General features: G+C 43.6%; 1 protein-coding gene across 2 annotated transcripts in view; it reads right to left on the bottom strand.

Moving 5' to 3' along the window:
• Window positions 1–13,646, bottom strand: part of orc4 (origin recognition complex, subunit 4) — a 75,401-nt gene that overhangs the window by 23,526 nt on the left and 38,229 nt on the right. For both annotated transcript variants that reach the window (XM_067986762.1, XM_067986763.1), the window contains exons 6-8: window positions 12,216–12,301; window positions 11,371–11,419; window positions 6,504–6,655 (exon numbers count right to left, since the gene is read on the bottom strand). In XM_067986762.1, coding sequence (XP_067842863.1) covers window positions 6,504–6,655; window positions 11,371–11,419; window positions 12,216–12,301 — 287 coding nt within the window. The remainder of the gene's footprint in view (window positions 1–6,503; window positions 6,656–11,370; window positions 11,420–12,215; window positions 12,302–13,646) is intronic.

The raw sequence follows: 13,646 nt of genomic DNA, 5'->3' as shown, positions 1-13,646 counted from the left end.
GGAGGGCGGCAGGTTCGCAGCAGGGGGTCGACTGGGCACGTGGGTAACACGCCCGGTGAAATCGGGGTGCTCCGCACGGAATCGCAGGCTAATTGGAGCCACTTACCTGTACTTCCGGGTTTTGTGCTGGAAAGCTGCGCAGCGGGCGGACTGCGCATGCGCAGCATAGGCTGTCAGCTGGAGGAGCCCTATTCAAAGGGGCAGTCCTCCACTGACTGATGCTGCAGGAAATATGAAAAATTACAGGAGCAGCCCAGGGGGAAGGCTGCTCCCAGGTTTAATGATGCCTCATTCCAGGTATTATTGGATGGGGTGAGGAGGAGGGGGAGGACAGAGATCCTCCCCCCGGCGGGCGGGAGGAAGCGGCCTGCCTCTGCCACCAAGAAGGCCTGGCTCGAGGTGGCAGAGGAGGTCACCAGCACCACCAACATATCACGCACCTGCATACAGTGCAGGAGGCGCTTCAATGACCTAAGTAGGTCAGCCGAAGTGAGTACACTTACTCATTCCCCTACACTCCATCTGCCACATCACCGCCCTCACCCCACATCTCCTTCTGCACTGCTCTATCACATCACTCCTCACACCCACTCAAAGCTCATCCTCATCTTACCTGCACTTACTCACCTCGCCAGTACTCATCCCGCCACTACCACTCAACCCAATCCTCATACAATCTCATGGCTCTCTCTCATACTCACCCTCTCATGCATCTCTTTCACGGTCAGCCTCACTCAGCCTACCACTACCTGTGCTGCAGCCACAGGGCATGCATCACATATGTGCAGTAGGAAGCATAAGGCAAACGTGTCGTAAGCATGAAGGGGATGCACAAGGGTATTTGAGGGTTTGTCATGGTTTTTGCCTATATTTAATTTCTGATCAACTCACATAACATATTATATTGTCACCCCTACTGCCACGTCATTGCGAATCTTGTCTGGTTTGTGCAACAATGCCCTTTCCTGAGGATCACTATGAAGACCCACAACTGATGCTACTCATTGTGTCACTGCAGAGTAGGTGTAGGTGTATTTGCAGGGCTCTTTTGTGCAGACGACTGAGAGACCCCGGTGATGTCCCCGGTGGCACCCTGGAAGGATGCGGAGAAGTTGTTGAGGGCAGTGGTGACTTTGACAGCGACAGGTAAGAAGACGGTGCTTGGGCCAGCCGGGAGCAGCTCTACATGTCGAGTGATTCCGAGCCTCCGTGTGCACTGCTGCTCAGAGAGGCCCAGGAAGTTGAGCCTCTGTCTGTAGACCCTGTGGTGAGGGTAGTGCCTTCTGCGACATAGCTCTCTCTGCCGTTGCCCTCCCTCCTGCTGTGCAGGTGGATGTGTCACAGCACTGTGTTGTGGGGCTCCACGTGTCAGAGGTGGACGGCATGACCGGCGAGGCTGGTGATGCTGTTCGTCCTCCGAGGAGGTCATGATTGCAGCTACGGCGGCCCCCATCCGGAAGAAGTACATTTGAGGGGGTCCGCAAGGTAGGTACATGTGTCTGGACACTGGGGTAAGTGTGCAAGTTAGTGAATTTTATTGTTAGGAGGAGGGTGGTGGAGGCCAAACTTTGTCCAAAGTGACAAGAGTGGCCTCCTGCCATGAGTGAGGGTCTCCCCCCGCCCCGCACCTGTCAAATGGACCTTTGCAGCTGCCACAGACTGATGGCTGCAACACGTCCATTTGAACTGAGAGTGTTTCCCCCAGTACGGGAAACAGTCCCAGTTGTTTGCAAAATCCCACCCCTCCTAAAATGTCATGTTAATCAGGTCTCTAAACGACCTGAAATAGCTTAATGATTTCGTTAAGTGGCACCCCGCCAGCTTTAATTGCTGGCGGGAGTCCCACATGCGGGGGCTGCGCGCGCATGTCAGCGCGTCGCTGGGGAACCCGGAAGTGGGCAGGTTGGAGCCGGACTCCAGACCCGCCCCGGGAATACCCGATTTTCGCAGCCCCGCCGCCACGAACGCACCCACTCTGGGATGCGAAAATCGAGCCCTTTATATTTGCTTAGCAAATTAACCCTCACCTGAGCTATAATCAAAGAAAATGTATTTTAAAATAATTTTAAATTCTATTTAGTTGGGCTTGAAAAAAACTTATTGCTGCAGTGACATTGTACAATCCACATATGTGTGATTAGTAGTACGGTTGTGAATCCTCACCTATATGGCCAAATATAAAATTAACAGAAATTTAGAAAAAAGTGGAATTAAGACTTGAAAATTCTGACTTAAATCGAAACTTTTAAAGGTATGTCAATTTATAAGACCGTTATAAAATCTGACATCCAATCTTGGATGAGCTGCAATTCCCTCCAGTTAAAACATTGGGAATACTGAAGCCAGCATATTCAGTCCCTGCCACAAACTCTGTGCCCTCACCACCGATTCCATTTCCCTCTCGGCCATCGTCTCTGGTCGTACCAGACTGTTTGGAAGCTCGCCGTCCTATTCAACCCTGTGCTGAGCTTCCAACCCCATATCCTCTCCATCACAGAGACTGCCAAGCTCAATAAGTTGCTAAACTGTACAAACAGTGAAGGGGGTGGGTCTCCAGATTAAATGCACATGAAAAGGACGGCTTGTCAATGTCTTAGCAAGGTGCTGATCTTGCAATAAAAGGACAACTGACAAGTTAGAATGGTTGATGACCTCTTTCCTATGGCCTGGGACTTGGACCAAGACTGATATCAGGGCAAACTTGACATTGGACATCATGGCCAATGATCATTTTTGCCTCTGAAGCTATAAACTGTAGTTACAGCCTGCTGGTCACTCATTCACCAAGCAGCGTCTTGTTACGGATACTGGAAGGAGAGCTGCTAGACACAAGCAGAGGTCCTTTAAAGTGGTACTTGATTCAGTCAAGAGCTGCTAGGAAGACAGATTATGATGCAGCATACCATAGAGCTAAGAGGTCATTAGGGAGATGATGCAGGATCAGTAGATTGTGATAATGCTCACTGTCTAGGCTCACATGTGAAGAATAACCACTTGGGTACCAGTTGTAACTGTTCCCAAGCAAGAATTCTGACTGAAGGAATAAAGAAGTACATCAATTTACATGGTGTAGGAGAAATAAAGAAAAACTGCACGGTGTGTAAATTTTATAATCCACTAATGACAAAAGTATCCCAGGGCCTCCTGGTCTCTGCTCCTCCTCAATACACAGAGATCAGGAATTCAGGGTAATGACAAAGAAATGGAACTTGCACCTCTCCATCAGTTTCACAACTCTGAGAACAAATAGAAAATGTGTCATTTTCCTAGTGATCCAACATTGCAGTCACAGCCAAATAAATGATTTACTTCTATGTTGCATATTAAAAGGGGCAGGAAGAAAAGACATGGGGAATGAATGAATTATATTTTGTTTTCTTCAATTTAATGCATGGCAGTAATAGCTTAATTATATAATCCACACACAATGTGAGGCTAAGTATTAGCGAGCCACATCAAGCAATAGAAATATTGTTAATCTGAGAAAATCTTCAAATAGGAATACACTGCCGACAAAGTTTAGTTAGTAAAAATAAACAGGATGGGTGCAGATGATGTTTATATTCTTTATCTACTAGGTATTTAAACTTTATAGACATGGGGTAGCGTTAGGAAAGAGGGTAGCAGCAGAAATCAATAGGAAATAGCATGCAAGTATTTTACTAAAAGAAAATTAGATCACTGCTGCAAACCTTCCTTTCAACTTCCGGCCTCCCTTCAAGTAACATATACATTTTTAACTCCCATTATTCCCAGGGGGTCCGTGCAACACGATTCTGCTGCTGCAGAATTTTATCCTCACCATTAGACACTCCTCAATTTTTCCTTTGTCAAACAGGTTCCCCATTGTAATTGTATTGGAACCAATGCTTTGTGGGCAAATAATAATTGGTGTGAAATGCATGAGGATTATCTAACACAATTAACATGATATCAGGTTCATAAACAGTTGTCTTTGCAGTAACTGAGCCCAGTTTAACAGTTGAAGTATGCAAGCTTTAAAATGCATGGCGATTAATGAAATGCAAAACAACAGGAATTAGAAAGTTGATGTCAATTGATTCAGAATGCCAGGTATTGGTTACTTGCTGGTCAGGAAATATGTGCAAGATGCAAACTGCACAGGAATTATCCAAAGCTGGGGCATCCAAACTACAGCCCACAAGCCCCCAAATATCCAGCCCATGAAGCTCCAGTTCCCGATACAGCATTTTTCCTTTTTGCCCTTACATGATGGAAAGTATATTTTCTCCAGATAGCTAGTAACACAGAGTTTGCCAAAGCGTGGCCCAGGGTTTGTTACCCTCTTCACATCATTATCATCAGATATTCTGGAATCGGATTTGGACATGGAGTTCAATGCCAGTGGCTCAGTTGACCACCGAGAATCCTTTCAGTAATCGAACGTTGCAACGGTCTGCCAAATCTTGTTAAATGATGTATCCATGTTCAGGAATACCACCAACGTGTACTCTTTCTTGTTAAAAGCTCGGAGGATATGCTCAGTTATCTGAGCTGTCACTAGTGCTTGCTTCTTCCCTCTTGAATCCTGCTTAGCCAGAGTTAAAGAAGCCAACGCTGCACACATCATTGGGAACTGAATTGATCTGGGTCCTTAAAGACCAGAAACAACAATGAAGAAAGATACTGTGCATGGTGATGACTCTCTCTGGCAGCTTTCCTAGGCAGCGACTGCATGGGTAGGCTGATAGGCTACTAATTAATGAGGTCAGTACTTTGTCAAATTTTTAACTCCTCTTTTTAAATTATGAAAGCTTTTTTTAAAAAATTCGTTCATGGGATGTGGGCGTCGCTGGCGAGGCCGGCATTTATTGCCCATCCCTAATTGCCCTTGAGAAGGTGGTGGTGAGCCGCCTTCTTGAACCGCTGCAGTCCGTGTGGTGACGGTTCTCCCACCGTGCTGTTAGGAAGGGAGTTCCAGGATTTTGACCCAGCGACGATGAAGGAACGGCGATATATTTCCAAGTCGGGATGGTGTGTGACTTGGAGGGGAACGTGCAGGTGGTGTTGTTCCCATGTGTCTGCTGCTCTTGTCCTTCTAGGTGGTAGAGGTCGCGGGTTTGGGAGGTGCTGTCAAAGAAGCCTTGGCGAGTTGCTGCAATGCATCCTGTGGATGGTACACACTGCAGCCACTGTGCGCCGGTGGTGAAGGGAGTGAATGTTTAGGGTGGTGGATGGGGTGCCAATCAAGCGGGCTGCTTTATCTTGGATGGTGTCGAGCGTCTTGAGTGTTGTTCGAGCTGCACTCATCCAAGCAAGTGGAGAGTATTCCATCACACTTCTGACTTGTGCCTTGTAGATAGTGGAAAGGCTTTGGGGAGTCAGAAGGTGAGTCACTCGCCGCAGAATATCCAGCCTCTGACCTGCTCTCGTAGCCACAGTATTTATATGGCTGGTCCAGTTAAGTTTCTGGTCAATGGTGACCCCCAGGATGTTGATGGTGGGGGATTCGGTGATGGTAATGCCGTTGAATGTCATGGGGAGGTGGTTAGACACTCTCTTGTTGGAGATGGTCATTGCCTGGCGTGAATGTTACTTGCCACTTATGAGCCCAAGCCTGGATGTTGTCCAGGTCTTGCTGCATGCGGGCTCGGACTGCTTCATTATTTGAGGGGTTGCGAATGGAACTGAACACTGTGCAATCAACAGCGAACATCCCCATTTCTGACCTTATGATGGAGGGAAGGTCATCAATGAAGCAGCTGAAGATGGTTGGGCCTAGGACACTGCTGTTGGATTGAAAAAAAGCCACTACTTTTGTTGGTGAGCAGCCCTTTTCCAGTGTGCCAATCAAAGAAGTTTAAAAAGTCAAAACAAATATTAAGTAGTGCAATTTTAGTATAGAAGCATTGAGGACAAAATAATCCAACAGAGATACTCCAAAAGCCTACAGCAAGGACTAGCATTGGGAGCAAGAAGACTGAGTGGAGACAATGTACAAGCAAGCAAAAAAGGTGAGCAGACAGGAGCAAAGTTGATTGTGGAAACCAATATTGTGAACACTGTGAGCACAATTTTAAGTCAAGTGTTTGCAAAAACCATTGATATATACTAGTTATTTACATAGAAAACTCAACATAAAGCTTTCCTTAAATTTGGCATGTTGTATCTTAAATTGTGTCAGAAGATGTTTTTTCTAAACTAAGCAATCCCATTAACAGTGTTCATTAACTGGTGTATGCATTAGACATTTGGTTATTTAGAATTAGATGCATGAATTTAGCTGCACTTTGAATTTTGCATCCCAGCACTGTACTCTTACTTTACCATTACTTTCTGATCTTTAAGGATTCAGGTGATTTCAGTTCCTAATGGGGTCTGCAGCAGTCTGAGAAGAAGGTGAGGACAAAGAAAGAAAGAAACAAGTGCTATCTTTAGTTTGGGAATACAGTGTGTTCACCATTAGTTTTTAGGAGCTGAATATGCTTTTTTTTTATAAAAAAAAGAACAATTTTTTTGTGAAGATTCTTTTGTGTACTTACCAGTCGACAAGTCAGCCCCACTACAGCTACAGGTGTCTGGGCTGATTGGGCAACATCAAGGAGGCTATAGAGCAAGGTCTGATTCTTGTGATGAGCAAAGAGGTCAAACTCATCCAAGACAAAAAGCACTGGCCTGCTGCTGCTGCGGTTTCCTAGAAATAAAAATGTAAAAAGTTAATTTTACAAAAAAAAGACCTGGGGCTCAATTTTGAAATGGTGGGGGTGAGGGGGGAGGGGGTGCGTGGGTGAAGGTGCAAACCCGAATAAAAAAAACTTACCTTTTCCGATGATGTCATTGATGGTGATTAAAGTTGTTTCTGGGTTTTGTGCCCAGCAGCCAGCCTGATTGACAGGCTGGCTGCCGACTGGAGCTGCAACGCTGGGGGTGGGGGGTGGGCAGGCGGAGAGAGAAAGAGACGTCATCTAGCGCTGGAATAGAGAGTGGAGGGCACTGAAGATCGGTGGGGGAGAGTGGAAGATCGGGGGCGGGGGAAAAAAAAAGGTTTCACCAGGCGTGAATTGGAAGCCGTAGGAAAGCCGCCCAGGTAAAATAGTTTAAACTATCTACTACGTCAGAAATAAAGTACCTTAAGTAGCTCTGTGGGGAACCCGGAAGTCGGCGGGTTGGAGCCGGCTTCCTCTCCCCCTCAGGATTTCCCCGATTTTCGCAGCCCCCCTGTCCCCAAAATTTCCTTTGACAATCAGGGCCATGGTTGCAGTTTTCCTTCTCAGACTGCTGCAGACCCCATTAGGAACTGAAATCACCTGAGTTCTTAATGATCAGAAGGTAATAGTGCTGGGATGCAAAATTCAAAGTGCAGCTAAATGCACGCATCTAATCCTAAATAACCAAATGTCTAATGCTCACACTGTATTTTTAAAGTAATTCTATTTTCTCAATTTTACTCATCCCCCATTTCTTTTTATAAAAAATGTTCCCTCTGGTTTCGCCATTATCCCTTCTTTGACTGAACACCCTCATGTGTGTTTTAAGTCAGGCCACTCAACAATGAAGGAATGGCGATGTATATCCTGGTGTGTGACTTGGAGGGGAACTTGGAGGTGATGGTGTTCCTGTGTGCCTGCTGCCCTTTACCACCTAGAAGGACAAGGGCAGCAAGCACATGGGAACACCACCACCTCCAAGTCATACATACACCATCCTGACTTGGACATACATTGCCTTTCCTTCATTCTCGCTGGATCAAAATCCTGAAACTCCCAACTTAAGAGCATTGTAGTAGGAGCGCCTTCACCACATGGACTGCAGCGATTCAAGAAGGCAGCTTATCACCACCTTCTCAAGGGCATCTAGGGATGGGCAATAAATGCAGGCCTTGCTGGCAAGAATCAATTAAAAAAAAACATGCAATTTAAAACTGTGACCCTTTGCTTTTGGCTGGCAAGCTGAAGAAAATTCATTCAGTTTCAGAGTCTATTCATAGCCCACAGAAACCTGGTGATGTTGCTGCTAATATTTTGATGGAACAAAAAAAAACACAACAGGGATCATCTGGATATAAGATTTTGATAGGCAATATATTTAAGAATGCTGATGCTTGCGAGAAGGGCTGGTGTATCAACCATATCTGTTTATAGGCAAAGTACAGTTGATGGGCCTGTACACAGAACCTGATACCAAGCATTATCAACTCAATTATTTTAAACGTGTTTGCACTCATTTGAATTGAAATGCTCTAAGCCTTTAAGGTACAAATCCCAACAGTGATGTTGTCTTTTACTTCCAATAGTTGGTTTTGTAACCCAAAGGCTTTCCATTGATATTACAAGAATATGCAAGATCCAAGTGGCTGGGTGGTCCTAGCAACTCGTATTTGGCAAGGACCGAATATGGCAGCTGCCAGTAGTTCAACAGCCATAACAAAAGAGGGGAACATGATGTGGAGATGCCGGTGATGGACTGGGGTGGACAAATGTAAGGAATCTTACAACACCAGGTTATAGTCCAACAGTTTTATTTGAAAATCACAAGCTTTCGGAGGCTTTCTCCTTCGTCAGGTGAGTGTGGGATTCCTTGAAAGTTACCGCATATATAGTCAGAGAACAATGCCTGGTGATTACAGATAATTTTTCCAACTGCCCGTTATCAAGGCAATCAAAGGAATTGAATAGTGTTCAGACAGAGAGACATTAGATACAAGACTACTGAATATACAAACGGCCAGAACCAAAGAGAGAGAGAGAGAGAAAAACATCCGAAAGGAAGAGAAAGAGAGAGAATGACCAGTTGTATTAAAAACAGATAACTTTTTTTCCCGCTGGGGGGTTACGTGTAGCGTGACATGAACCCAAGATCCCGGTTGAGGCCGTCCTCATGGGTGCAGAACTTGGCTATCAATTTCTGCTCGACAATTTTGTGTTGTCGTGTCTCGAAGGCCGCCTTGGAGAACGCTTACCCGAAAATCGGTGGCTGAATGTCCTTGACTGCTGAAGTGTTCCCCGACTGGGAGGGAACCCTCCTGTCTGGCGATTGTTGCACGGTGTCCGTTCATCCGTTGTCGCAGTGTCTGCATGGTCTCGCCAATGTACCATGCTCCGGGGCATCCTTTCCTGCAGGAACACTATTCAATTCCTTTGATTGCCTTGATAACGGGCAGTTGGAAAGATTATCTGTAATCACCAGGCATTGTTCTGACTATATATGCGGTAACTTTCAAGGAATCCCACACTCACCTGACGAAGGAGAAAGCCTCCGAAAGCTTGTGATTTTCAAATAAAACTGTTGGACTATAACCTGGCGTTGTAAGATTCCTTAAAAGAGGGGAAGTTATGGGCACTCCAGTGCATATCCCTGTAAAGTGCAAAGCTGACCGAGTTCACACCACCTTAGTATCAGTGATCCAAAATGTTTTTTTTTAAATTGAGAAACCAAAGTGAAGAGCCATAGTGCAAGACACCAACAATGAAAAGAATTTAAAAAAGCTAAGTAAACCTGTAAATTCGTTAGATGATGGCAGGTTACTTTATTTTGATGATCGTAGGAGGAGGAAGACTGAAGGAAGTAAGGAGGAATGTTAGAATGTCCACCAAAACAAGTACACAGGGCATCAGTTTAAAGTATGATACTTCCAACCTTGCAGTAATCCCTCAGTACTCCACTGGTATGTCATCCCAGATCCTGTGCTTAAGTCCGAGTAGGCCGGACACAACCTTCTAACTCATAGGCAAGCGTGCTACCAAATGAACCAAACAGACATGTAGTGGAAAAGGGTAGATAGAGCAATGAGTCATAAACACAAATAATTAACACCCAATGCAGGAGAGATGACCAAAGCCCAATCTTCTCAGGCTTCCCTTCAGGAAAGCACATTCAACCCCATCAAAAGATTGCACCCACGTGGGACCGGATAATGCTGAGGAGTAGCCTTTTTTCTGATTATTGTAATACATGACTGTCTGAAAAGAATAAAACCAGTCTGGTTGCACTGAAGCACTTTAGAAACGATGTCCAAGAACCAGTATCTTAGCAGGACAAGCATTCAGTATTCATTTTGATCACTGTCTGGGATTCCATCATTGAATTTCCAGCTCAGTAGACATTGACATAAAACATTCTTACGTTTTTGCTGGCAAGGAGAGTCAATTTTATGAAGCTAGAAAAAAAAACCTTTCACACACCTGGGGGCGGGGGGGAGGGGGGAGGGAAATCTATGCTGGATTCTGATAGTTGGAACCATTTTTCATTGGCTAGTTTTAACTGTTGCCTGGATTTTGTCCGTGATTTTGAAATGACACCACTATCCCAATCAATACAAGCCAAGGACATCAAAACCTAGCACAATCACCAACTAATCGCCAAACTGAATTCGTGAGATTGTTACAATTTTTGTGTTTTCTTTTGTGTATTTTTTGAGCTACTCCTACATTTTACTTTCCTCCCTTTCATTTAATTTTTTTTTTCCAACTCCCTTTTTCTAAATTATCCTTTATTTCCTCTCCCTACAATGTTTAAGGATAAGATTAGGATTAATTGAAATCAACCTTCCAAAAAGTGTTCTTCATATTTTGAACATTTTGTCTTGTTCAACATTCAATCATTGAAATACATCACAAACAGGGAGTACCTCCAAATTACAGCAGCAATGTCAAAAATATTCCAATGTAAACTTTCTATATAGACCACCCAGAAACCCATGCCAGTCTTCAAAGAAGCACTGCTCCACAGGATCCATGACAGATTTCAGGCAGGGCCCATTCAGCTGTGCAGATCTGCTTACCCAAAAGAATCCCTACTGAAGAGGCCAGGGAATGGCTGCAAAAATAGATAATCTCAACAGAGAATATTGCAACATTATCTGCATCTTCACATCCAAAGCCAAGGAGAAAAATAGATCCATTCCATCCATACAGGACACCCTGCAATCCATCTTGGAGGTAAAGAACTAACAATCTAACTTTTGATGAAGCCCACAGGTTGCTTGCCCCTGTACCCACAAATTCAAAGCACATGATAGCATTTGTGATACGAGCCCACAACTACAAGCAAAAGCAAATCAGCATGGCCTACCCAAGAGTCAAGGGACAGTTGCCTTTCCATAGCCACTAGATTTCAATTTTTTGCAAACACATACATGAAGAATGGCCACTTGAATGAGTTACTGGAAATATGGTAACACCTGCAGAACTGGAGTCAGAGAGCAGTCACTGTTTTCAGGAGAGGAAAATAGTAAACTGGGGACGAGAAGGGGAGAAAGAGAGGAGAAGCAGCAGAGTGGAAACAAAAACAAAAACAAAAAAAAATCAGATTTGTCTACACCATTTTAGGTGTTTTACAACCACTATCTTAACCAATTATTACCAAATGAAAAATCTTTAATAAAACAATATGCGACAAAAACGCTCGTACCTTTTTTCAAAGCCTCAAGAAGAAAGGCAAGATTTTCGGCAAAGCTCCCCTGAAATTACAACATATAAATGTGGTCAGTCAAGTTCTTTTCATAATCATGGATTCTCTGTATATTCACAACAGTAAAATTTAAATAACCTGTTTAATCCTCGCCCTCCAGAAGACAGATATGCTACAAGAGCAGTCGGTTGTGGTATTTTCACAATTTAACTAGTAGCAATGGCAGCGCTTGACAATTAGCAGGCCTGGCTCAGCTGTGAAAATGGAATTAACTTTGTACGATTTGTTCTGTGGAAAGTCGGTATAGTACGTAAAAAAAAATACTTTGTGGCATTAGAGTGGGAGTTACATGGAACATAGTAGGAATAAATATAATTGGGACATTCTTCTTATTATACCTATCCAGGATTCATATGTCATATGTTAGTGAGTGGGAGAGGTAACACACTTTGGGGCTTGTGCATGTCAGTATTCATTTTTTAAAAAAGTTAGTTGAGCATATTAAATGATCGTGGTAGTTACATTGTTGCTAATTGGGTTCATATAGCGCACCAGGAGAAGTATGGCAGATGTGTCATTTTGATTTATTTCTTCATCATATGTTGATCACTTTCATGGAAATAGCAGGTCATTAAATGTAGAAGTAGAAGTAATTGATTGCAAAGGTGAAACAGGACTGCTGGTGTTGCAGTTATGAACTTACATCACTGTTCAGTAAACATGAGCTTGTTTTCAAGACTTTCATTCCTGTTTACAAAACACTTCAGTACCAGATATAAATATTTTAACAAAAACTTGAAAAAAGTCACAATTGGAAAACCTCAATGTGGTGTAAAAAGACTCACAAAAACTTTATCTCCAACAACATTCTCAAGCTGGAGCTGTCTTGTGATTTCTTTCAGTGCAATCTTGACATCTGTTTGCAATAAACCTAAAACAAAACCATTTTTTAAAAAAGTGACCATGATAAGAGTCTTATTTCTTCACCATTTGTACAAACAGGCAAAATAAAATAAAGTTTAAGCCTTTTGGATCTGATAGATCAATAACAAAAAAGTAAAGTAGAACAGTTTTCTAGTAAACATTTCTAGTTCAAATCTAAGATTTTACAGGTGCCAAGAGAAAACTGGAAAGGGACATAACAGCAGATGTAAAGCAGAATGCCAAAAAATCCTTCCAACACTACTTGATAGTCAAGAGACCACATTTAGACTCGAGGGGACCTATATGGAGTTGAGCACGAGAATAAACAGAAGATAGTTTACATGGTAAATGATTACTTCTTGGAGGGTCTTTACAAAAACAATATACCATCCAACATGGGGGGGGGGGGGGGGGGGTGCGGTGGTGATTTTAAACCCCAAGAACGGGTGGGTTGGGGGCGGGTGGGAGTTGAAAATAGTTGTTTTTTGGGTTGCAACCACAACCCGGCTTTATTTCTGGGTTTAACATCAGCGTGTAAAAGTACAGGCTTCCCACTGGGAATGCAAAGTCTGAAAATTTTGCGGTTGCGACCCAAAAAAACAACTATTTTCAACTCCCACCCGCCCCCAACCCACCCGTTCTTGGGGTTTAAAATCACCCCCCATGCTGTCTGCATACTCAGGATTGTGAATTTAGTGTAGCAGAGGTTCTACTAAGGCTGAAAACCGATAAAATCAAAACTAAAACCAAAAAACTAATGAAATCACTAAGCAGAAACAAAATGGAAGAGTACCTGTATGACAAGAATCTTTAAAGAAAGCCAACAAGTTTTCAGAAATGGTAAATTTTGCCTGACCAACCTCAGACTTTTTTTTGAGGCAGTAACATCCTTCATTGGCAATAGAGGCAGGGAGGAAGCCATATGACAATGTAATTAGACTTCCAGAAATATCTTTGTTAAAGAACTGCATGAAAGATTTTTTAAAATTATAAACCAAGGTTCAGTGTGTTTTCATGGATCAGTAGTTGGCGAAAGGGAAGTAAATAGACATTAATTGTAAGGAGGATTAGGTTGCCCTGGGGATAGTGGGCGGGGTGGTGGGAGGAGAAAAGAAAAAAAGAGAAACACGAGTGAGAAAGAAGACAGAAAAAATATGCTGGGACCTCTCCTGTTCCTGATGTACATAATTAACCTGGAATGAAGATTCAGTGCAAGGTTGTTAAATTTTTCAAGATGATACCAAGCTGGGGAGAGAAAGAGAGAAACCAGGACGGGACAAGAGGATGATGTGGAGATGCCGGTGATGGACTGGGGTGGACAAATGTACGGAATCGTACAACACCAGGTTATA

Source organism: Heptranchias perlo, chromosome 7, assembly GCF_035084215.1.
Source record: "Heptranchias perlo isolate sHepPer1 chromosome 7, sHepPer1.hap1, whole genome shotgun sequence".
Taxonomy (NCBI): Eukaryota; Metazoa; Chordata; class Chondrichthyes; order Hexanchiformes; family Hexanchidae; genus Heptranchias; species Heptranchias perlo.
This window is presented reverse-complemented; position numbering and strand designations above follow the sequence as displayed.